Raw genomic sequence first — 25,728 nt, 5'->3', positions numbered from 1 at the left:
CAACAAAAAAAGGAAGAAACTATATGACTGCAATACAAACTCAAAAGTGCTTCATTATCAGATAAACACGTCTTTCCGAGTTCGCCATAAAATCCGTGCAAGCAGACTGAGGTGGTCTAGCAATGTCATGGCCGGATTGTTTGACTACAGCCTGTGAAATGGACTCCCAAGACAAGCCACACTTCAGATGACGTCATCAGGCAGCATCACTGCTCCTACCATCCTCCACTGTCCCGTGTGACGTCAGGACCTTTCAGTTACAACAGTCTCATTGGGGCAGTCGGAATGGCAGTCCACACTAGTGACCTGTGTGGCCCTGTCCACACCCGGCCTGTTCTAAGGCCGGAAGATGACACTAAAGACTCTGTATGCTCCCTCCACCTTGACCCCACACATGTGTTGTGGCTGCGGATGCTCACGGGAAAGAACAGAGTCTGGTGTGATACGCAAGTGGAACCGGGTGTTGGCACCTTCAGGGTGTAGCAGAAGAATAGTGATTAGCTTGCCCATGGGCACTTCAGGACAGCTCACCTGACCCAGGTCATGCCTGGTCTCCTGTGAGTCATTTTCCACATCCTTCTGTCCTGGGTTTCCAATACTCCACTTCACCCAGACTCTCCCAGTGGGATCATAGAACCCCTCCAGGCAGTCTGTTGGGCAGGGGGCAGGGCCAGACCAGCTTCCCTGAAGGTCTACTTGCTCACAATGTAGAGAAGGCCCCCCTGTGTATGCATACACGGCTCCCCGCTTGGCCCCGGTGAATATTTTGCACCTCTGCCTAGTGCATGTGGCTGGTAGCTTTCTTAAACCGTGTGTCTAGGGCTGACTGAGAAGCAGCTCTGCTCCTCCCCGATGTGGCAGGGAGCTAACCCTGCCACCCTCTCTGACACGCCCTATCTTGACTTCCCACTGGTAAGTGAACACAACTGTGGCTAGGTTGCTTTCAAGAGCTCTATCTTGTCCTGCTTAGGTGGCCTGGCCCCTCCCTTTGAGGTGTCCAGTCTTTGCTTCTTCGGCCTGAGGCTTTGGTCCTCGGCCTGAATGTCCAAGGCAGACAGAGGAACCAGAAAGGTAAGCCTCTTGTGCAGGAATTACACTAGGCACAGTGGCTGACAGTGACTCTTCCCATGACTGCAAACTCCTTGAAGTCAGAGACCACGTAGATCTTAGTCGCTCTCACACTCCCACACAGGTCTTATTAGTGGATAAATAGAGAAGACAGAAAAAGAGTAATAGTGATGCTCAATGCATAAATTCTTTGGGGGAACCAAGGTTGTGTCAGGTGACTAGGTCATTTGTCTGATCTCATGCTTTTAGAGGCTCTTCCTGAGCGCATAGTGAGGAAAATCTGAATGGGTCCTTCACTAGCCATTCAGACATTCACCCGAGTTGGAGGAAGAAATCTGCAACCCCAAATCACAGCCGCAGCTCCTTTTCAATGCCATTCCATGTCTGTGACATTTCTCAAGTGGACCGAGTCTCTTCAGAATGACCGATCAAAAGACAACTCAGAAAAACAAACAGACAAACAAAAAAACAGAATTGCCCTAGAATGTATTAAGTCTGTGACAGCCACTCAGGTAAGCAACAAGTCTTAGTGGACTTGCCAGCCTGGAAGTCCCTCAGAAGATCACAGTGACCACAGGAGCCAAGAGCAGCGTAGCCTGGATATCTTCAGAGACCTGGGAATTGTGTAAATGATACACAAGGCTTTGCAGCAGGAGGTGTGTGGGCACATGCGTGTGTGCGTGCTTCATAAAAACGCTTCCTTTCCACAGCAATGCCAACACACACACACACTGTAGTGTAGAGCCCAGCTTGTGGGTCCACTGGCAGACACAGGCCGTGTTTTGACTCCCTTTGGAAACTAAAGGGCAGAAAACGACCTCGTGGAGAAAGTGAACAGTGGCGGCATTAAAATGTAAACTCAGTTCAGCAGCAACCAAGCGGCTGTCTGCCAGGAGCCCAGCACCACAGAGCGAGTAGAATAAAGACAGATGCACACCTGCAGGGGGCAAGCATGTCTGCAAAGCGTGTTTCATGGCCGTCTGCAGAGAGGCGAAAAGAGCATCCCTTCCATCCTCAGCAGGAGGGGTCTGAATCACAAATGTCCATGCCGCCCTTTATGCTTAATGCAAAGTAGTCTTTAAACTTTGTCCCATCTTTGACCTGAGCCAGTCAGGGCCCTGGTCTTTCTAGCTAACACATGTACAGACTATTAGTCAACATTGGAGCCAAGAAGGCCTGATGTGGAGTCAGCAAAGGACTGTGCGGACTCAGAACCGACGAGGTAAAGAGGGGCTTGGCTTTATTTTGCACAAGGGGAATAAATTCTACAAATGTTTTGAATAGAAAACCGTGAGATTTCTTTCAACTTAAAAAACAAAGTCGTAGGAACCAATAAGTAAAAAGACACGAGGTAAGATTTTGTGAATTTTGTAAATTTTGTGAATTGGTCTAAGAAAGCCCTCCTCAGTCATATAAAATTTATTTTTGGCCTTTATGGGGTACTGTGATGTTTGCCTCCAGGGACTCTGGGCGCCACTGAAGATGGAGGCCTCTGGAGCACAGCTCCACTTTCAGAGGGGACCCTGAGAAATGTAGCCCCAGGGTACTCTAGTGCAGTTGAGACCATGGCTGTAGTGTGGGAGGTGCTGCTGCTCACACATGGGGAAGAGGGGAGCCCCCCCCCCCCCGTTTACCAATGCACTTCGCATTATCAGCAGATGTAAAATGGCAATGTTGGAAATACGTGTGCCTTTTCCTTACATCTTCCCCTCTTAGCCTCTAAGTCCCAAGGCTTCTGACCACAGTGTGTCAGGAGATTATTTACATATATAATGACTTCAAAAGCTAACTTATACAAAAATACTCCTTGAAAGTAGTCGCTGGAACTTCCGAATTACCTGTGCATGCTTGGAGACCCAGTGACGGAGGACATTCAGGACTCGATTGGTGGCTGTTCTCCGTATGATAAACTCCTTGTCACATGTTCTCTCAGTATTGTTAAACCCTTTGGAGGAAAAAAAAACACACACACACATTGTAGTTAGGGCCAGTCCCCGGGGACTAGAAAAGGTCACTTATTTTAGGACTCCTGTTAATGAAACTCACAAATGCTGCATGGTGGCAGGGAGGTAAGTGGCTTTAGATGTGTGGATTCTGCTTGCTTATTACATCTCCCAGCCGGCCCACCGTAGTTACAGGTGCAATTACATGAATAATGCACGCGTATTTATTAAAGGCCACCAAGGAAAGCTAGCGACCCACTAATGACATTTCTATTTATGCCTCTCATGAGCTACAATACAAAGCCAAGAGGGAGCTTTAACAAAAGAAGTGGAGCCAGTGTGGATCTATTTATACCTGTGCCACAAAGTGGTTGTGTAACCAATAGTACTAGATATCTGAGCTCACAGGTGAGGTAAAATACTCTATTGTCTGTCTGCAGACAAACGGTATAGCCAGTGTTTGAAAAGAAGTATTTGAAAGTTGCTAAAAGTATAGATTCCAAATGTTTTCACCTCAGAAAACTTGTAAGAACATGAAATGAAAGACTTGTTGATAAGTTTGAATCACTACACAATATAAACATACCAACGCATCTCTTTTATACTCCATGAGTAGATAATAGTTATGTAGTTGGTGCTTGTCAATTACAAATAAAATAATTCAAAACAAAAAGACTGCCAGAATTGAAGCTTCTGTCCTTGACTTCTGGGAAATTATATCGGTCTCTGATGTCTCTTACATGTCTGTCTCATAGAGTTGTTGTGGAATTATTCTTGTTAACTAATAAGTGTTAAACATTTATCACAGTACCTGCACAATGGCAAGAGCTCACATGGCAGCCGTTACTATAATTCGACATTTATCTGGTGTCTTTGGGTGGGTGAGCAGGTGTAGTGATCTTGGGCTTCATACATATGAGGCAGGTTTCCCACCACCAAGCTCTAGTTCAGTGTCCGGAGTCCCTCTGTACAGCCACGTCACTGCCTTAGTTACCTTCTCATTGTCAATAAAACAGTACTTCACACTGACTCCCTTTTAAAAAAATATTCTGTGATCCAATAATAATTAAGCAATCTATTTCCTTTAAAAATGAATACATCTTGGGTTGGCTGCAGCTCCACGGTGAACCACTTGCCGAATATGTTTAATACCCAGGGGCCAAGTCTCAGAACACAACAATAACTCCTCTTCAAAGAGCTGTCTACACTTGCTGATTCCATTTCCTCATCTCTTACTGTCTCCATGTCTCACTCCAAGCTTCTCATCCCCTCTCACCCACCAGCAAGACAGACTCTGCAAGGTCACCAAAAGCCTTCATATCTATATATCCAAGGGGCACTCTGCAATCACTCCCTCAGAAATGTATCTTTTAAGTGACTCCCTATAACACACTATTCACATATTTACAGTTCCTGATCTCATCTCTGAGTTCCAGATCCAGATTTCCAACTCCTCTTCACACTTTCCTCTTAGATATCTCAAGCACAATATGCTCAAAAAGAAAGAGGCCTTTCCCCCAGACTCTGCCCTGGCTGGTGTCATCATCTCAGGAAAGAAACACCACCATTCATCATGGTAGGTAAGCCTAGAACTTGTCCGTCTCTCCCTAGATGATACCAGCAACCCTCCTTGGTCTAGTCCTCTTTTGTCTCAAGTCTGGAATCCCAGGAGCCAAAAAGACCTTTTTAAGGACAAAATGGATGTGTCAAAAGAGTGTTGAAGGCCTTTCAAGAGTTCTCATAATAAATTCAGAAGTCCTCAACACAGTCTAGAGGGATTCTCAGGGTTTGGTCTGCTTGGCCTTTTTTGGGACCACACGTTTTTATTCTGTTTTCCATCTCTCCATCCTTTGGTTTGTCATGGTCCCTAGGCCTGTGCACAGACTGCTCCATACTGAAACAAGTGGTGTACCCCTTTTCAACCAGTGCAAGCCACCCCCTCCTTCCCAAATGAGGCCTTCTGACTGGAGCAGGGGAAAGTTCTCATTACATCTCATAATAACACAAACATTCACTTTACAGCACCTACCATACAACGGAAGACTCATCTGTGTGATTTTCTGATAAATATTTTGGTTCTTCATGAAGAGGAGGATTTAGTATATTTTTGCTGAGCCCAAGCATTTCTCCAGTGTACGTCATAGACTGTACTTTATATGCATTATTTATTTTTTATGACTGGTGTGTGTATGTGTGTGTGTGTGTGTGTGTGTGTGTGTGTGTGTGTGTGTGTGTGTGTGAAGCTGAAGACTCTTCTTCCTCTCTCTTTTTTAAATATGGATAGGAACCTTCTACCTGTGGGCAGACATTTACAATTCTTGCAGGGGAAGGTGATGATGAGCTAGCTCTTGGCAGCCTAGATATACCAGAAAGCCTTTAATCCCAGTACTTGGGAGGTAGAGGTAGGTGGAGCTTTTGAGTTTGAGGCCAGCCTGGTCTACAAAATGAGTTCCAGGACAGCCAAGGCTGCACAGAGAAAGCTTTTTAAAAGAGAGAGGTGGGGGAGAAGGAGAGAGAGAGAGAGAGAGAGAGAGAGAGAGAGAGAGAGAGAGAGAGAGCACATTCTGAGTAAAGCATAGCAAGTATTACTCCATCTGAGTTTATAAGACAGTAAGAGATTCTCCAGATTCAAATACACAAGATTATTTGTGAAAATCAGAGCCAAGTCCCTGATGGAGGGGGCTGTCTTGAGAGGAGGGGAGAGCTTTCCCATTCTGGCCTCGTGGGGTTGGAATCACAGTATCTAAGTTGTTCGAGGCAAGAAGCACCAGAGCCTACATGAAGAGCGAGGGCAAGGTGGGAACTGAGACTCGCACATAAAGCTGGAGTCCTCAGAGGTCTGTCCCCTGTGAGAGGGTAGACCAGGACATGGTCCATAATCAAAGCAGACAGTTTAGAAACTTGCCTGAAGCTGGGGCTATCACTCAGTGCAGAGACTTCTGGGATCTTTGACCCAAAAGAAAGAAACTTGCTTCCTCAGTGTGGATTCCAGCAGAGTCTGGGGAAGTCTCTCTGGAAACGGCTAACCACAGGCCCAGGACCTGATGCTCAAACTGTGTGTCTTCCTTGACGAGAAGTTAAAGTAGTGGTGGCCGAGGCCCTTGAGAACCCTGTGAACTCCAACAACAGTGCTCAAGGCCTTGGTGGAGGAGCACACACTCATCCCAGCTTATGCAGAGTCACCACCCCTGAAGAAAAACTCACCACCCCAAATCACAAATCAACAGACACACAGGTCAGGAACCCACCATGCCACACTCCATGCTTCTACCCCCGCCAAATTATGGAAACCTTCAGTTTTAAGGATTGGCTGAGCAGTAAATCAGGGCCAGGCACTGAGAACCAAGTTACTACTTGTCTCCGTTTTCTTTCCTGCTGCTGTGGCAAAACACCCCGACCAGAGGGACTTCGGGGAGACAGGGTCTATTTTAGGTCACAATTCTATTTTAGGACATCATTGCAGGGATGTCAAGGTTGCAGGGAAGCCAAAGCAGCTGGTCACATCACACCCACAGTCAGAGCAGACAGACATGAACATTCGCATGGATGCTTGAATAAATCCATTATTTCCTTTCTCATACAGTTCAGCACCCAAGTCCCGGGGACAGCGCCACCTACAGTCAGTGTCTTCCCACTTTAATGGACGTAATGAAGATAATCCCCACAGACATACCCGGAGTCCAACCTAGACAATCCCTCATTGAGACTCACACGCCAGGGGATTCTAGAGTGTGACACATTGACAATTAAAAACAATTGACACACACATGAATTGAAGATTAAGATTTAACTGTATAGACCTTTCTCCAGACATGTTGTAGATCATGTCAAGCCTTGTAGCCAGCATGTAATTTTAGATCATTTATTCTTTTGTGAAGTCTCTTTAGTTCCAACCCCTTTAAGCCTTTCGGCTCCATAAACAGTAGACACACAATTGTATTCTTCTCTTATGAAAAATTGCATCATTAAAAACAATCCATCCAAATGTTTCTGCAGATTCCACCTATCAGAATGAAGTCCATGAAGGGCTCTCTGACAGGCCCAAACACTACAAACATGGCACTAGCCATCTTACCCTCCCACTTCTTCTTCCTTACTAAACTATTAGATTACATTTGTAACTATTCACCAAGTTCTATTCCCTCATTTGGCCACTTCCTTATGCCTAACTCATTCCTGAGGGTGAACACCAAGGTCCAGCTATCAAAACACCAAGGTCCATCAATCAGAACTCATTATTTGGCTACACCGACTAACATGTCCAATTAGGACTTACCAATTCATCCTAACACAGACTTCTCCTTTTTCTCCTTAAAAACCACTCCGGTAGAGACATCAGCCGCTGTCTTTGCCTGATCCAGAGGAAGTCCCCCCACCCTTGCTCCCTCCAGAGAAATAAAACCTCCATTGTGATGGGAATTTGGTGTCCGCGTGCATTCTGTGTGGACTCCGAGACCGCTTTCAATCCATCTTTTCATTACGTTGCCATAATGGCTAGTTATCAAAACTATCACAAACACAGCAAAGGGGAAGGAAGAAATGGAAATATGTATCTTCTCTTTGAATGGTGTGATACGCAGCCAGCTTCACACCGCATTTTGTAAGAGGCAAGCAGAAAGGAGACTGGCGATATGGAAATAAAAGCGCACATAGGTAGGTTACAGTGAGTTCTGTTAGTGTCGTCCTGAGCCAATGATCTTGGTGTCTGTGACCCACGTGGTGGGCACCTGGGAGGTAAGTTAGTGAGAATTCTTAGTTACTTCTGCTCTTCTTGTGGAATTGTTTTTGATAAAGAGTTGCAGCGTGGTGAATGGGAGAGCTAGAATCACTTCAATGATCCCAACCGTGGGAACAATTCTTAATGAACCAAGAAAAACATCAATTCAGTGAAGCGTCATTTTCCACTTCACACAAATGGACACAATCTTTACCATCCATGGTATCGGTGTGACTTTTTTTTAAAACTCAGAATCCTCTTAAATGTGTATGTTGGACAAAATCTATAATGGCTTGGACTCTGGTCTGCACATGTATTTCAAGCGTGCCTCTGGGCTCCTGCCACAGACAGATGCTTTAAGTCAGGCATCATTCCATGAGCTTCACACAGGGCCTGGGATTTAACCCTAACACCCAAGGACATAGCAATTGTCCATCACGTAACTGAGCTCCAAGTGTAGTATCCTAAGTCATGTGGCTTCTTTTCAGTAAGAGCCACTGCACAGAGGAGATGTTATCTCCACTTAAGGATGAGTAACAGGAGCAGAGACATCACAGATCGGCAAGCCAAAAGGGCCAGAACCAGGCTTTGAGCTTAGACCTATCCAGACCACTCTCAATCATTTCCACTGCCCAGAGCCAGTTTTAGTCTTAAGCGTTTTGTTTTGTTTCTTTCATAAATCTGCAAACCAGCTCTTTACAAACTATATTCTTATTAGTTATTTGAAAATTTCATACATGGTGTTTGATCATATTCATCCTCCATTCCTCTCCTAACTTTCAAGATCCAGCCCAATCTGACCTCTCTCTCTCTCTCTCTCTCTCTCTCTCTCTCTCTCTCTCTCTCTCTCTCTCTCTCTCTCTCTCTGTCTGTCTCTCTCAGTTTGCACTGTCTACACATTCCTGGGTATGGCTGACCGACCAGAAGCCACACCATTAAGAAAGATGGACTGTCTCTTCCTCCTTCATCATTCCCCAAACCCTGATGACTAAGATTTTAAGATCACGCTTAGCCTGGTTTTGAGGGCAGAGATTTTACCTATTACAGTGAAGAGGTGTCATTTGTAATACCCAATGTCAAACCAGCCTCTTGAACTGGAGGTCCTTGGAAAAGTCAGTAAAATACCGCAGTAACCCCAGGGAAGGGCTGGGTGGGGATGGAAGGGTTCAGTAGTGGGTTATGGGGAGGAATAAGTTCAACATGCTGTACATACATGTATGAAAAAGTCCTGTAATTCAGTACTGTGAACAATACACAAGAAAATAAGAAAACACCATGTGCTCTTTTCCCAATTCATTCCCACTTCCCTACATGACAGTTATATACAGTGTTTTGTCTTTTATTTATTTCTTTAATATTTTTTGGACTTCATATGACCTGTTAATGGGGACTGGAATCAGTTTAATGCATTGTGACCAGCATTACAGAAATGAAGTAGATGAGGGCCGTCTGCGTGTGCTGTCCATAGTGAGGGTGAGCATTCTTTAGAGACCATGTGCATGTGTGTATATGTGTGTGTATGTGTGCATGTGTATGTAATTGTATATGTGTGGGTGTATATGTGTGTGAGTATATGTGTGTATGTATGTGAGTGTGTGTATGTAAGTGTATGTGTGCATATATGTATGTGTACATGTATGTTTGTGTGTGTACATAGGTGTGAGTGTATCTGTGTGCATGTATGTGTAAGTTTGTATGTATGTATATGTGTCCATGTGTATGGGTGTGTGAGTATATGTGTATGTATGTGTATGTGTGTGTATGTGTATATAGATGCATGTATGTAGATGTGTATATGTATGTGTATGTGTTTACATGTGTGTTTGTGTGTTTATGCATGTGTGTGTGATGAGTCATAACATATATATCCTAGAGTGAATGAAATGATATTTGAAAGCAGGTTATAGGACTGGCTGATCAGTAGGTCTATGCTTAAATAATCTACGTTGATTTCAGAACCCCTGGGAGGCAGGGGCCATGCCAGACCCTGGACCCAGAGCATCTTCTCTTGGCGTCTTGTTCCATTGCTGTCTCTTCATCCTCCACCCGATGCTCCATGTGGCCTCTCTGGCCCATTCATGTCCCCTCTCTTCTCGAGTGGACTCTATTCAGTTCTCATGTTGTTGAGGTTGTAACGTCTAGGTGATAGCCATCTCTTGTGGGTTTTCTACGCTTGCCCACATCTCCAAAATCCCCCCAAAGTATTCTTTCAAGACAATGGGAACTAATTCCTTCTTAACAACATGTTCTTCCTCCTGAGAAACAGATCCGATGCTCAGGTTTATACTTCTGTCTCTCTAACTGTCCTCACTTACTCTCCCATTAACTTAACGACAGCCATGGCTTGATCCCTTCAGAAAGAGACTCGTCTACTGTTGTCCTTGGTTCTCCTCATTCAGTGGTCATGACCTTTAAGACTTAGTGGCACTTGTTAGATTGCCCTCAAGTCACCTGTCACCATTCTAAGACTGAGCACAGCACAAGTGTATTGTAGCTATGGTTGCTATGTACCACAGCTATAGGTGCTATATAACATAACCACAGCTCCTGTGCACCACAGCTCCTGTGCACCACAGCTCCTGTGCACCACAGCTACAGTTCCTGTTCACACAGCTATAGTTCCTGTTCACCACAGCTATAGTTCCTGTTCACCACAGCCATAGTTCCTGTTCACCACAGCTATAGTTCCTGTTCACCACAGCCATAGTTCCTGTTCACCACAGCCATAGTTCCTGTTCACCACAGCTATAGTTCCTGTTCGTCACAGCTATAGTTCCTGTTCACCACAGCTATAGTTCCTGTTCACCACAGCTATAGTTCCTGTTCACTACAGCTACAGTTCCTGTGTAGCACAGCTATAGCTCCTGTACAGCACAGTTACAGCTGCTGTATATAACCACAGCTCCATCACTCTGTCCTCCATGTCTTCTTCCTGCCATAATTCCATGGTTTCATCGTTATATTCAGGGAAACCACTGTTTTCCACAAAGTCCACAGCACTAGGTGAGCAGAGGAGACATATTCTTCGCTCTCATGCTGTTTCTTTCTCTAGTGGGGATGGGGAATCACCCTCTAACCTGTTAAATATGGGGAACAAAACCCCCAGCCAATGGAGACGGTTCTGAACATGTAAACATCTGGGTATCTTCCTAAACACCCCACTACCTTGTCACTCCTGCACTGCAAGACCTTCTAATTAATGTCCGTTTGCTGTGGACCATGGATGGAGTGCTTTCCTAAGCATGAAGAAGTAATGTGTGTTACAGCACCACCTGATAAAACTGAAGAAAAGAGGTCAGTGCAGACAAGCAGGAGATGAACACGCACGCCATGCTGAACATTAGGGTAACAGTGAGTCTGTGAGTGACAATCCTCAGGGATGGCGGTTGTGAGAGGATGGGCACTTGCTGTGGAAACCACTGGTGCGTCCAGTTAATGCCCTGTCAGCAGTCACTGGTTGGCCGGGGACTCAAAACCCTACTCAAAGCAGGTAGCAGGAGAAAGTGAATTACCGTTTTATATACATGGAGTAGTTCTCAGTTCAGATCCCATCTAACTTACTCAAGGCAGATAAAGACATCACTGTTTACTTCTTTTCAACTCTAACTCTGCTCTTCCTTTCAGATAACAAAATGAGGAAGACCCTTACAAGCCCAGCCCCCGCCATGCAGTGTGTTGTTTCTGGAAGCTTCTGCTGAAGAGAGGGGGCGCTAGTGTATTAGAAGCCCTCAAACATATCCTCATAGTTTGCTAAAAACCACACTGTCCATCTCAATGAGCTCATCGTATAATGCAGGCCTCGGGGAGGGAAGGAGCCAGTCAGCTCCTGAGTTCAGAACATGGAGGGGAAGTTTCTAGATGTCTGTTAAGATCAGACTAATGGGACAGTAAACAGATATAGCAGAGTAAGGTTTTTAATCTGTCTTTTTTTTTCCTTTGCATACGTGTGCTCTTATCCTTCAGTTTAAATTCTTATTTGGGTTAATCTGAGATAATTTTCCCTAGGTACCATTAACTGTAGCAATGTCAGAACACGTTCAAGAGTGAAGTTGTGAGAGAATTCGTGAGAAAACTCCAAGAAAACAAGACAAGAGCCTGTGACCTCCGTTTCTTCAAACACAGACTCGTTCTTAGAATATGTTTTTGTGCCCCTCCCAGGTGTAGCAGACGGGAGTGAGTTGACTTCCGATTACTCATTACAATTGGCTACTGTTATTTATTTATTTGCCTCTATAGAAAAACGTGTTTTCACCACACGTGGCTCGCCTGCCACGTGCAGCTCGCCCTTGTCATTGCACACTTTACTCAGGTGACTCTTCTTAACCCTCAGAGTGTAAACTGGTGCTCTGGAGAAAGTTGGATAGTGCGGGAGACTTTAGTCTGCCTTGGTTATGGGCTCTGCTCTCCCAGGTCCACTGCCTCTACAGCAGTAGACGCAGCAAGAGATCAAAGCACATCCTTACAAACTGGGGCAAAGAGGCTTAGCAGACCTGCCATTATTTGTGATTAAAAACACACGGAGAATGTGGACATCAATATATCATTGCTTTCATCTCTCAAGAAAATCAGTAACAAAAACTGTCAACTGAATTGCTTTTATAGATTTTTTTTGAAAAATACATAGTTTAAGATCCTCAAAGGAGTGACTATACATGGAGTTTAAAATGGATTAAAAATCTTTTAGTATTACATATTTTACTTCTCACGATTCCACAAACGTGTTCCTCACTCTTTATAGAGAAGGAAACTGGGACTCACTGGAGTCCATTGGCCACCTAAGGTGACAGACGGCTGAATGAGAACCAAGGTTTATGTCCAGGTGACCTGCTCTGTGCACGGGCTCTTCCCGTAGACATGTCCCACCTCAGCGCCTGTTTGTAAGGAACAGCTACAGTGGCTTCTGCTGGGCACGTGCCATTTCCAGGCCTCCGCGGTCACTGCTGCGCTGGTGTGGACACAAAGCACACCACAGTGTGGAGGGTGTGGGCAGCTCTTCCAAAGCAGGATGAGCCCATGTGAGGGGATGCCGAGACAGGAACTGACAATGTGAGCAAGTTCAAATGACTTCAAGGAGTCTGTCCGGGCAGGAAAGATAAAAGGTGGACTAGAGAGTACACGGGGACACAGATCTGTGGGGAACAATAGCAAGAACCATCTGGAAAACTGAAGGTCAGCAACCTTTTTTTTTTTAATTAAATGAATTTTGTTAGGAATTTTTTAAGAACAAAGTCAACACAACCCAGAGAACCATTCTGAAACTCAATAATGTTTCCAGAAATCGTTAACACACAGAATACCACGAAAGGAGCAGACTCTGTCACCCACCACCATTTCAGTTTCCTGCTCCACTTTAGAACCAACTGTGGTTGTCATGAAGTAATCATAAAATTATAAAGTAAAGAAAGGAAGAGAGGAGGGTTTTCTGTACAATTGTTTAAATTCCTGGATGGCTACTAGCTGCCAATTGTGGAAAAATGTTCACACCCTTGGCATTGGGTAATCTTTACCCACAATCCAAAATAATAGTGATTCATAAAACCTTCCTACAAAACTCTTCCTGTACATGTAGAAATGTTGCTTTCCCTGGGAATGGGATAGGAGGAGAACTGAGTGACAGTTCTGCTCAGGGGATGGAGGTTAAAAGTGTCTGTAGGTAGGGCTGTGAGATGGTAAAGTCACTGTAGAAAACACTTTGTTTCACAAAAAAAGGTAAAAACTGGATTTCTATGTGATCCAACAATACCACACCAAGATGTACAACCAAGAGAAGTGATAACAGGAACTCAAGCAGAACCTATACACCAGTGTTGACTGTGGCCCAAAACTAAACAAAACAACAACAACAAATCCAGGCAGACTAAGGAAAGCAAGCTTTCAGGAGTCATTCAAAGGCGTTTTCAGCCAGACAATGAGTGAGGCTCTGACACACTGCTACAGTAGGGATGGATCTTGAAAACACTAAGCTAGAAAATTAGTCAGACATGGACAAATACTGTGCAACTCCACTTCCATGAAGTATTTAGAATAGGCAAACTCAAAGAGGCAGAAAGTAGGTACGAGTTAATCCAGGAGGTGAAGAGAGGAAGAAAGGGGAAGCATTGCCTAGCCCTAACGGGAGCAGAACGTCTATGAAAAGCACCTGAAAATAAATAGTAAAAATGGTTGTTGTAGAGTATTACCTGAAGATGTGTTACATTCTTTTATGATGTGGAACATTTGTTTAATGATGCAAAGATGTGTTGCATTCTTTAATGTTGCATTTGTTTAACTCTGTGAAGCTGTGTTATTTTGCCTGCCTAAAACACCTGATTGATCTATTAAAGAGCTGAATGGCCAATAGCTAGGCAGGAGAAAGGATAGGTGGGGCTGGCAGGCAGAGAGAATAAATAGGAGGAGAAAAAGAGAAGAAAGAGGAGCCAGAAAAGGGGAAGGAGAGGCGGATGGCAGGGGCCAGCCACCCAGAAACACAGCCAGACATGGAGTAAGAAGTAAAAAATGAGATATAAAGAAAGGTAAAAGCCCAGAGGCAAAGAGTAGTTGGGATAACTTAAGAAAAAGCTGGCTAGAAATAAGTCAAGCTAAGACCGGGCATTTATAAGTAAGAATAAGCCTCCATGTATTTATTTGGGAGCTGAGTGGTGGGCCCCCAAAGAGTAAGAGTGAAAAAGAAACTCAACTACAAGTGTTTGAACAAAATGGGTACACAGAATTGTGAATGAGCATGCCCTTGTGTATCCAAGGAGTGGATGGGCATAAATAGTTGAGATATTCTGAAGACACCAAAGAAAGGAATTTTAGAGATGTGGAGGAGGATAGTGAAAATGGGCTCTTTTTTTTTCTTCTGCAACTGTTAACACGTAAGAATTTAAGCAAAAAGATTTTAATGTCCCAAAGCAGTGAGGCTAGTAACATTAGAAAATGAAACACACACTTGGAAGGGAAAGTGGCAGCCACAAAGCACAAAGTTGGCAGCCTGTTTTAGTCAGACACAGAGTATTTATTAGGCATGCTTGTGCCAGTGACTCTTTGGAGGCGCTAGGGTACATCACTGAACAAGGACAGTTAGCAAGCTGTTCATAAGAATCTGTGTTCAACTACAGGGGGATAAAAATAGTAAATGGTGCCAGTGATAGTATTATCTATGTGGGAACAAATGAGGAAAGTAAACTGAGATGCTGGGAAGACCCACCGAAAGGATCTAGTGAAACTCAGAGAAAGGACAAAAAGGGTCAGTGGGCTAACCTGAGCAAGGGGGTAATCAGTTAGATGGGGCTGGTGAATGTCTTCCTAAGAGGGAGGGGCTCATGAGTTGGGACATGAGTGACAGAAAAGAGGTAGTCATGTGAAGGTCAACCAAAGTTTCAAGCCCCAGGTGGTGGAAACTTGTTGAACACAGAGTTAGAAGAAGGGAGATGGAGTTGGTGAGCCAGTAGACCCGAGGGTATACCATCAGCTGAGTTAAAGATCTGGAGTCTGTTTGCTGGCATTGAGAAGCTACCTGAAGCCTTGACTAGGAGAGAGAGAGAATCTGATTTACACTTTGGAAATGTTAGGAAAGTAGTTGTTTTGGGAAGAGGAGCCAATGAGAAGTGGTCATCCTGGGAAGAGGAGCCAATGGTAAATGGTTGTCCTGGGAAGAGCACCCAAAGGGAAGTGGTCATCCTGGGAAGAAGAGCTGATGGGAAGTGGTCATCCTGGGGTAGGGAAACTTTATGAAGATTGTCTGAAATAGTCACAGGTAGTGTGGCTTGGAGAGGACAAAAGTAGAGTGAGGCATGACCTGAGAGAAGTACCCATTGAGGATCTGGTCGGTGGGTTTGAGAGAGGTTGTGGCAGGACATGGTATGAAATGCTGGGGGCAGCGGGGTAAGATTTGCTGAAGGGCAGTACTAGGGCATGTCTGTGTGCTGACCTGAGTGGCTGAACAAAGAGAAAAGGGGTTTGTAGAGAGAACATAAAGACTGCAGATCAGCTCTTGAGGAGGTAGAAAGGGGTGAAGTGTAAGAGTTGACTCTGGAGTAGTGTCAACTTCTCCCTTTACTAAGGGAGGACCCTTCCAGATTCCCTGGAGAAGTAGAGGGTGGATCGCATACAGGGCCTGGTCATCTAGTGGAAGGCAGAGGACATTCCTGGCCACCGACTTCTGTTTTACCTGACAAATATGGGACAAGCTCATCAGCAGAGCCTGGAGAGGGAGGTGGGGATCTGGGAAGAGAACCAATGGGAAGTGGTCATCCTGGGAGAGGAGCCAATGGGAAATGATTGTCCTAGGGAGAGGAGCCAATGGGAAGTAGTTGTTTTGGGAAGAGGAGCCAATGAGAAGTGGTCATCCTGGGAAGAGGAGCCAATGGAAAGTGACTGTCCTAGGGAGAGGAGCCAATGGGAAGTAGTTGTTTTGGGAAGAGGAGCCAATGAGAAGTGGTCATCCTGGGAAGAGGAGCCAATGGGAAATGGTTGTCCTGGGAAGAGCACCCAAAGGGAAGTGGTCATCCTGGGAAGAGCACCCAAAGGGAAGTGGTCATCCTGGGATAGGGAAACTTTATGAGGATTGTCTGAAATAGTCACTGGACTTTAGTTATAAAGTTAATCTACAAAGAACTCCCAGAGTTTCTCCAGAGGACAGCCCCACTCTGGATGAATTCCAAGACCATCCAAGGCTGTCAAGTTCAGTGGTAGCCTGTCCTGTCCCATATACACCTTATATGCCTATGGTCTTCTCTCTAGAAGTTGAACTTGTTGTATAAGGCTTCCACTTCTCTTGATGTGGCCTGGAAGCAGCCATGGACAGGTTGAAGGCCTGACTGAAGATATTCATGTCTGCCTTTCATTTTAAATTCTGTGTCTTTCTTTGAAACTTATAGAAAGTAGGGGTGGAGACTGGAGGTGGGGGGGCACTTAGCGTCACCTGGCTGCTAAAGTGTGCATGAAACCTACCTGGGATTTCAGCCTCTGCTCAGCTTACCATGTGATTCTACTGGAGGGAACTGGTTTAGCAACAACCCACGGCTTAACAATGGTTCAGAATTTTAAGACTTTTTTGGTTTTGTACTTTTTCTTGTTTGTATCCCTACTTGCAGTTCGGGTCTCCTTTACCTGAAGCTGCTGTACACAGGAACACATATGATGCTGTGCACAGGAACACATACGATGCTGTGCATAGGAACACATACGATGCTGTGCACAGGAACATGTACGTTAGTTGGCACTGAGCTCCCAGGTCCCTTGTCACAAGGCAGGCCCTGGCTACATGGCTACTGGGAGTCCACACGACAAACCAGTGCTGTCACTGGAGAAATAAGAATCTCTGCTGGGAAGACAAGCCTTGGATACTTCAGAGTGCTTAAATCCAATGAAGCCAACAGCTTTGGGCCCTCCACTTATCCCCAAGGACAATGGAGAGAACCCTCGTGATGCTGGCATCAATGTGGAGGTATTGTGCCTCCTCACTCTAAGATCCATATTGTAATGCTCAGCAGACGTCACCACTGCAGCCAGAAGATTGACACCATCTACAGCAGGAGAGCAGGGAACACCCTAATTCTCCTTCTTTTTCCTTCCTTCCTTCCTTCCTTCCTTCCTTCCTTCCTTCCTTCCTTCCTTCCTTCCTCTCTTTCTTTTTTTGAGACAGGGTTTCTCTGTGTAGCCCCAGCTGTCCCAGAACTCTCTCTGTAGACCAGACTAGCCCCAACTTCAGAGATCCACCTGCCTCGGCCTGCCAAGAGCTGGGGCTAAAGGTGTGCGCCACCACCACCCAGCTTCAGTTCTCTCTTCTTTAATGTCTGCATATCTCATCCTCACTCTTACCCCTCACCTCTGGGCATTGCAGAAAGACATGGCAGGAAGGGACAACTTAGAAGGGGACCTCTTAGTGCCTGCATCTCACTGAGAAAAGTCTTTTTTTTCTCCCAGCATCTCAGTTTCTCTTTGATCCTAAGAAGAGCTATCCAGATGCCTCTGAGGTCTTTTCCTTCACATCTCCTCAACTAGAGCCAGCCCCCCACCATGAGACTGCTTCCCTTTCCTTGGCAGCTAGTCCTGTTCTTCTTGAAGCACCCCACTCTCCACAGATCCTTTGCCTCTGCTTACAGAGGCCTCCACTTGCTGTGACTCCCTCACGGGTGACGGTGGCGCTTGTGTATTTCTTGCTGGCCCTAGTTCTTCCTAAGGAATCTGTAGGCAGACAAGGAGTTTGTGCAAGAAAAGCAAACGGATCAATTGTGCTCTAAGGTGGTGGGTACGTCTTAGATAGCCAAGCAATACTAATGCCAAATATCCAGCTGCATCCGTGGAATTATATAGCATCCCTGAGTGGAAATAGACCCAAACCTTGTGTGGAAAGTTCAAAGACCATGAGATTTGTAGTACAGTATCAGGTCCTGTATAAGGTCGGATAATGGGACTCCTGAGCGTCAAGACAAGAGACAAGGAGGAATCTGAACTGGCTTTCTGGATAAGACCCAGAGATGGGGAAGTGGTTTCCCATACGGCCCAAACAAGGTAACACACATCCACTCTACCCATGTGAAGCACATCTCTAGACATTGACTTGGGACACTGGGTGACATTTATATCTCCTTTCATACAGATGGCCTACACATAGTAGAGACTCGGTCAATCTATTCAATTGCTTTTATTGCTTTGAACCTTAAGGTTTTTGTCTTTTTTATTCACTTGGCTTGTTCTATTTATTGGAAGACCTTGGCATTTCCTGAGTCTGGAGGTCCCTGAACCTCCCTGCTTTGGAATTCACCACACTTCTCCTCCCATCCTCTCATCCCCAGGCTCTGTAACCACAAGATACTGTGAAGCAATTTCAGGTTAACAGCTGAGAACTCTGAAGAGATGCTTGTACATAGCTGAGAAGCCTGCAACCCCAGAAAAGCACCCTCCACACAGGCCAGTGTCATCCTTGGGTTGCTCCCCACCCTGCTTAGCTGGGGATTGGCTGTGGCCATCTCCCCTGTAAGAATGCTACCCACAGTTGACCTGTATCATTTCAATGACAAATGGCTGTTCACTGCTCAGTGCTGAAACCCCTCAACATAGATTGCTAGAAATTCTTAAACACAGTTAGCTGAGAACTTCACACTCCTCTTTTGTGCTTACTGGATGCCTAGAACTTCACACTCCTCTTTTGTGCTTACTGGATGCCCTTACCTTATTTATAGAGCACTGTATTTTCTGCAAAGGGATCTCATCATCCTCCCTCCCAGAACATACGCCCTGTGCACCCACCCAACACTTATGAACTGCTGTGCAATGCCAAGAGGCTCCCGCAGTACCCCAAGAATTCTACTCACTAGGCCTGTGTTGCTGTCACTATTCATTAGACCAGAGAGCCCTTTTTATAAACCACAAATTCTGCAAGTATTTTCTATTTAACTTCCCAAGAAATGATTCAACTGTCTAAAAATGACTTGACAGTCTACCAGATATTTTTACAATTTTTTCTACCAAATCAAAGTATTTGATTTATATAAATATGAATCAATAAACTACATTCATTTTAAAACTTCATCAGTCCTAAAACATGCTGATTCCTAATTTTAAATCAGTTTTAAGGGCAGAGACTTTACCTATTACAGTGAATAGGTGTCATTTGGTTAGTAAAATAACTTTCCAAGGACGAACTAGCCTCTTGGACCGGAGGACCTCTGAAAAGTCTGTAAAATACCACAGTAGCCCTGAAGGATTGGAGGTCTGTAAAATACTGAGTCACCCGGGGAGGGGATGAGATGTTGCTGAGAGAAGCTTGGTCCTGAGAACATGAAAATGGCCTTTTATGCTCTTCTCTCAAATTCAAGTCTGGAATGTTGTCTTTGTTTTGGAGAGCAGGAGGCCTGCGGGTGAAAAGGCCTTGGGCAGACACCACACTAAAGGCACCACTCCTAAGAGTTCAAACATCACGAGTATGATTATCTTATAGCTTGCATCATTTGAAGCTTACTTCTGCCAGGAGCTCAGCTGATGCATGATTGACAGCGACCCTGTGCCTCACAGGTGACCCCCTTTCTAGAGCTTAGTTGCACAGCACTGATAGCAATGCCATGTGATTAGTGTTCATCACACACTAGGTTCTGTTTCCTAAGCACATTCTACATTTCCAGTTATTTCACCCCCACGATGGCCTCATGGGATGGCAGAGTTTGGGCCACAGTGTCGTCAGACACCGTTCAAACCAGCTGTAGATAGGATTGCTGCAGGCACAAGTTCTAACCTCCCCTCCTACACATGTTCTCAAGTGAGCAAACACCTCCTTGTGTGGTGTGTGGCCAGCCAGGCTAGAGCTCTGATAGACGGCTTCTCATGAGAGGATTCACCTCATGGCTGTACTTTCCCCAGGTCATTTAGTCTAAACACAGGGTGAGAACCCTCTATTCACAGTGTTCTTCTGTAGACATGCCACATATTGCACAAGGCACTTATTTATTTTGCCTGAAGATATTCTAAGTTCATGAGTTCAGTGGTGAGCAAAGCTGCATTAGACCTGTGAAGGAACGAATTTGACCTTGGCATGTTAGCCCATTCTACTCAGGTCTGTGTTAGAACTAAAGTAGCTTTAAGATGTAGACGCTTTCTTTCACATGCACAACTGATGATATGTACTCTGGGCCTTGGGGACTCAAAGCTAAAATTTGTGTTTCTCAGGCCTTCCTACAACTCGGGTTCTGAATGAAATAGCGAATTAGTATGATGGGGCTATTGTCCTTCCCAGCAGCCATGGTGACTGGCGGGCATGGTCACAGAGTGCAGGACCCTCCTGCAGCACCTGTTGTAGGAGTCACAGGGCAGTGGTAGTGACTGAGTTAATGCCATCATGATGTCAACAGTTCTGTTCATGCAGTGATGCCCAGATTCCCAGTGGCCCCTTTCCCTCAACCCATCCCTCCCTGTCTTGAGTAGAGGTGACTAGCTCTAATGAGAAACTGTATCCCACCTCATGCCATGTCAAAGTGGATAACACACCTTTACAGGTGCCCCAGGCACTTAGAGAGAACTTGTGGTAAGTAATAAGTATCCTTACAGAAAGTCAAGTCAGGGAGGATCAGGTCAGTGTAGAGACCCACAGAGGTTTCTAGTGAGAACTTAACTCAGGGTGACCAAAAGTTATTCCTGAGATCTGGGGGTGGGGGGTGGGCAGGGAGAGTCTCTTCCTCCAGCCAAACTTTCTTTCCTAGGAATTAGCTACTTTCTTCCCTGAAACCAAGTGTTTTGGGTAACAGTAAGCAACTGTCCAGTGTCAAATACCTAGTAACCAGCCTGTGACACAATATTCGAACTTCAAAACCTAGAGGTGCTGTTTCTGTCAGATGCCGGAGGCAGATGAGGAAGACAGGGCATAGCAAATCTTGGCACTTCATTATAATAACACATTCCATCCAGATGTATTGCCCTAGAAGGTTCTTCAGCTGTGTTGTATAGAAGGAAGCCTGCCTTATAAAACAGCTGTATAATTTTCATTTAATTATTCAGATTTGTAATTTCTCATCAGGACCCATTTCTGTTTTAGCTAGGGTTACTATTGCTGTGATAAAATACCTTTGACCAAGGTAATTTGGGGAGGAAAGAATTTATATGACTTACACTTGCACATTGTAGTCCATTATTAAAGGAAGCCAGGACAGGAACTCAAACAGGGTAGGAACCTGGAGGCAGGAGCTGATGCAGAGACCATGGAGGAATGCTGCTTACTAGCTTGCTCCCCATAGCTTGTTCAGTCTGTTTTCTTATGGAACTCAGGACCACCAGCCCAGGGATGGCACCACCCACCATGGGCTGGGCCCTCCCACATCAATCACTAATTAAGAAAATGTCCTATAGGCTTGCCTACAGCTCAATATTATGGAGGCATCTTCTCAATTACGTTCTCTCTTCTCATGACTATAGCTTGTGTCAAGTTGACACAAAGCCAGCCAACCCAATTCCTAAGAAAACAAAGAAAGCCTAGTAGAGGCAAGGAGTTGTTGCATAAGCTTCTCTCTTGACCTGAGGATAGTCCTTGGTGAATTAAACATTCATGAGCCCATCTCTAGAGGAAGACAGCATAAGAGCTTTAAAAAGCCTCCTTTATTTGCTTGTATATGGCAGAATCTAACCTCCCATTTAAATGAGAAACAACCACAGCAAAAATAATTCTATAGATTCAGCTAAAAGAACTGGTTGGCCACTGAAAAGGATTTAAGTAGCAAAGGACAGTGAACTGAGAAGCTAGGAGTGGGTTCGTGGGCACTTGCACCGTTCATAGGAACATATTAATGTGACAGTCTCAATCAGCATCAAGTCACTTGCATGCTGACACTCACACCTGAGCATCCTACTACAAGGTGGAATGAGGCTGTAGTGGGACAGAACAATTTGTGTAGGTTGTCTAAGAGGTCCCCTCCAGCTAGGAAGTGCTCAGGAAACTTAGCAAACAAACTCTAAGACTGGTCAATAGCATGTCCTCCTGAGGGGCCATCATCAATGCTTCCATACAGAAATTATAAGAAATGGTTCTTGTCTGTGGACCTGAGGACATGGATTAACCATATCACACATCAAGGTCACTCACCTGAGCCTACTCTCCACCATCAGTCAAGATGATGAAAACGGTTCTCTTCTGACCATGCCTCTGAAATTCTTTCTGATGAGGAAATCAAATCAAATCTACAGATCTATTCACCAGCAATGGCAAGAGCCCATTTACTCAATGTGATCAATTCTGTCACCAGCAAGGTAATTTTCAGCTCTGTGAGAGCTTGCCTTGGTATCAGAAATGCCAATAGTTCTATGCTTCCCTAATTGATTCCCTCATTAAAGTGCATTGGACAATTATGGAATGATCCCAAGATGGAGTTGGGTTGAGTCCTTGACCCATCTAAGGCTCAGATCACTTGTATGAATGCTGACAACTGGCATACATCAATGCCCTCCTCAGCACAAAATGATTCTCCAAATGCATGGATAAATTAGCCTCATCTAGGTTGTACATAACAAGACCTCCAATTGATGTCAGGAAGAAAATGCACACAATTACAAGTTCTTTCTTATCCACTACCCCAAACACAAGCCTTGCCACTGAAAAATTAAGTAGCTATAAAGTGTCTTTCAGAGTTCTAGTCAGGTTTTCCTTCCAGTGACATCCCCGAGAAAGAACTGAAGGAACTCACCTAACTTGTTTCAACCTTTGCTCTGAAGAGAAGATCAACATTCTGAGCATTTATAATGTTCTAAACATCACTCTCAACTCAGACACAACAGCGACCAAAAATAAGTTTTCAAATGAAGATAAAAGTAATGAGGGTAATAATATTAGTGTTCTCTAAGCCTGTAAGGCAACAGGGAAAAGAACAAGTGAAATATGGGTTTGCTGAGGCATCATTTACATGTAATGATATTTACTCACCATCAGTATGTAATTCATTCATGAAGAATAAACTCACTGCAATCGTAATCACAAGCCAATCATAGACCATGTTTACTACCCCCAAAGTATTCTTAGTGCCAACTTTTGGTCCACCTCCGCTCCTAACCCCCAACCAAGGCAACCAGTTATTGGTTTTGTGTCTTTAAGGAGTTATTCTTGCCGGGCGGTGGTGGTGCACGCCTTTAATCCCAGCACTCGGGAGGCAGAGCCAGGCGGATCTCTGTGAGTTCGAGGCCAGCCTGGGCTACCAAGTGAGTTTCAAGAAAGGCACAAAGCTACACAGAGAAACCCTATCTCGAAAAACCAAAAAAAAAAAGTTATTCTTTCTGGACATTTCACCATATTTATTCCCATTGTTGATTTCTAAAATAATACCATAGTGTTCTCAAAACATAACATTTATAATTTTTAGCCTTTCTTCACATTTTACGTGTTTATTTGGTGTGTATGATGGGGATGATAAGCACAGGGAAGTCTGAGGGCAATTTGCAGGAGTCAGTTCTCTCTTTATGTGGGCCCTAGGCGTCGTCAGGCTTGGTGGCAGGTGCCTTCACCTTCTGATCCATCTCACTGGCACTATGATTTCAGTGAAACCCATTAAAAGCAAAACTCTTCCATAAAGGCATTCTTTCTTTGGGTGGAAAACTTTCTAAATTCCTAGTAGGTTGAGTTGATAGTGTTGTTTAAGACTCTCATATTCTGTTTTTCTGTTAGTTGAATATTTTATCCATTATTAGACTATGGTACAAGTTAGACATCCCTAATCCAAAAATCTAGTCTCTGAAAAAATTGAGTGTCAGCATGTTTAAAGAGTTTCCAATGTTTTACTACTTCATATGGTGATTTTTTTTTAGGTGTAGACAGTCAGGTGGGTAAGTCTATGTAAATATCCCCAACTCTGAAACATCAGAAGTATCTCTGGCCCCAAAGATATTGGATAAGGGTCACTCTACATGTATTAAAATTAACAATCATTATTGCCAAAATACCTATTTGTCCTTTCAATGGTCAGTTTCGGGTTCTCTGTTGTTAGATGCAGTTATAACAAGTGTATCTTCCTGGGGAGTTTCATATGTTTCATAAGACACCCCTTTGCCTTTAGTAACTTTGAGAGGGATTTAAACTCCGTCATAGTAGAGCCATTTCAGTCTGTTATAATTAATGTTTGCATAAAATATCTTTCCTGTTATTTTACTTTCAATGTATTTCTTCTCATTGAAACTGTTTCAAATACAGCAATGTAGTCAGCTTGCATATTTTTAATGCTTTAACAATTTCTACCTTTTTGTTTTCATGTTTCACCATTTAATAGTTAATGGAATTTAGTATAATTGGGTTTGTATTTGCATCAATGTTTTCTCTGCTTTGGTTACCATTTTTCTGTTGCCGCTGAAAAATATATGCAAATATTCCCCAATCTGGAAAATCTGAACTATTTCCTGTCCCAGATATGTTAACTAGGAGATGGGGGAGAAGAGTCATCAATTTTTACCCAGCCAGGAACCTTATAGTTACAATATTAACTAGTCCAGAAAGATATAACCATTGACACAATAGTGGCATAAAGGTCCTAAGAGTAACCAACAGCTTCCTGATCAGACTTGAGGTTCTTTCTACAGGAGGGAACTCATGGTTGCTACAGTTGGACAAGAACCTGTGGCTGGGGAGAGACCATACACTCTAGGAGAGAATCTACGACTGATATTTTGCCAAATGGACATAATATCGAACTATCTTTTGAACATTCACCCTAATACACAGGTTAGTACTGTGATTGTTCCTTTTGCAGTGGACAGAGGCTAATACAGAGACCCACAACTGTTCAGACTGCTGAGAATAAGTGACTGGTGTGTTCAGCTCTGAATGGGACATCGATATTACATTCTCTCTTTCCCCCTTTCCCTGAGGCTCAGGGAACATTGCAGAATGAGGGCAGGAAAGCCTCTAAGAGCCAGAAGAGGGAGAGGACTGCTGTAAAATATTGTCTTCTGGACATGATGGGGTCATTGCAACACGAACCTACATCAGCTGTGTTTTCTGGCACAAGACCAGTTCCAGATCGGCCAGACAATGTTCTAACATGAGGGGCTCATGAGGCCTGAGCTGAGGAGCTGTTGATAGCTGCAGCAGGAGAGAGAGAGTCATTTTTTTCTTCAGGGGAATGGTTCCTTGTAGATTTTCCATGTTACAGTAGATGGCCCTATACTCATGTTCATTTAGGAAGTACTAATGGGACTCAGTAGATTATTAAAAAGCAAAACCAAACAAAAAAATAAGAGGATACAAAGTTGGAAGGGGAGATGAGAAGGAGTGGGAGACCGGCAGTGTGGAATGGATATGATTGTGCCATTAGTATTAGTATTAGTATTAGTATTAGTATTAGTATTAGTATTAGTATTAGTATTAGTATTAGTATTAGTATTAGTATTAGTATTAGTATTAGTATTTTGGCAGCTTGATACAATCTGGAGTCATCTGGGAAGAGGGAAGTTCAAATGAGAAAATTCCTCCACTGGATTTGCCCAGGGGCAAATCTGTGAAACATTTTATTAATGAATGATTGATGTAGGAGGGCCCATCCACTATGGGTGGTA

General features: G+C 44.3%; 1 protein-coding gene across 5 annotated transcripts in view; it reads right to left on the bottom strand.

The window, feature by feature from the left end:
- Rasgrf2 (Ras protein specific guanine nucleotide releasing factor 2) overlaps positions 1 to 25,728 on the bottom strand; it is a 225,863-nt gene that overhangs the window by 36,102 nt on the left and 164,033 nt on the right. For all 5 annotated transcript variants that reach the window (XM_059276403.1, XM_059276404.1, XM_059276407.1 and 2 more), the window contains exon 18: positions 2,907 to 3,013. In XM_059276403.1, coding sequence (XP_059132386.1) covers positions 2,907 to 3,013 — 107 coding nt within the window. The remainder of the gene's footprint in view (positions 1 to 2,906; positions 3,014 to 25,728) is intronic.

This window comes from Peromyscus eremicus, chromosome 11, assembly GCF_949786415.1.
Source record: "Peromyscus eremicus chromosome 11, PerEre_H2_v1, whole genome shotgun sequence".
In the NCBI taxonomy this organism is placed as follows: Eukaryota; Metazoa; Chordata; class Mammalia; order Rodentia; family Cricetidae; genus Peromyscus; species Peromyscus eremicus.
The sequence above is the reverse complement of the archived record's forward strand: the minus strand, read 5'-3'. Positions and strand labels throughout refer to the sequence as shown.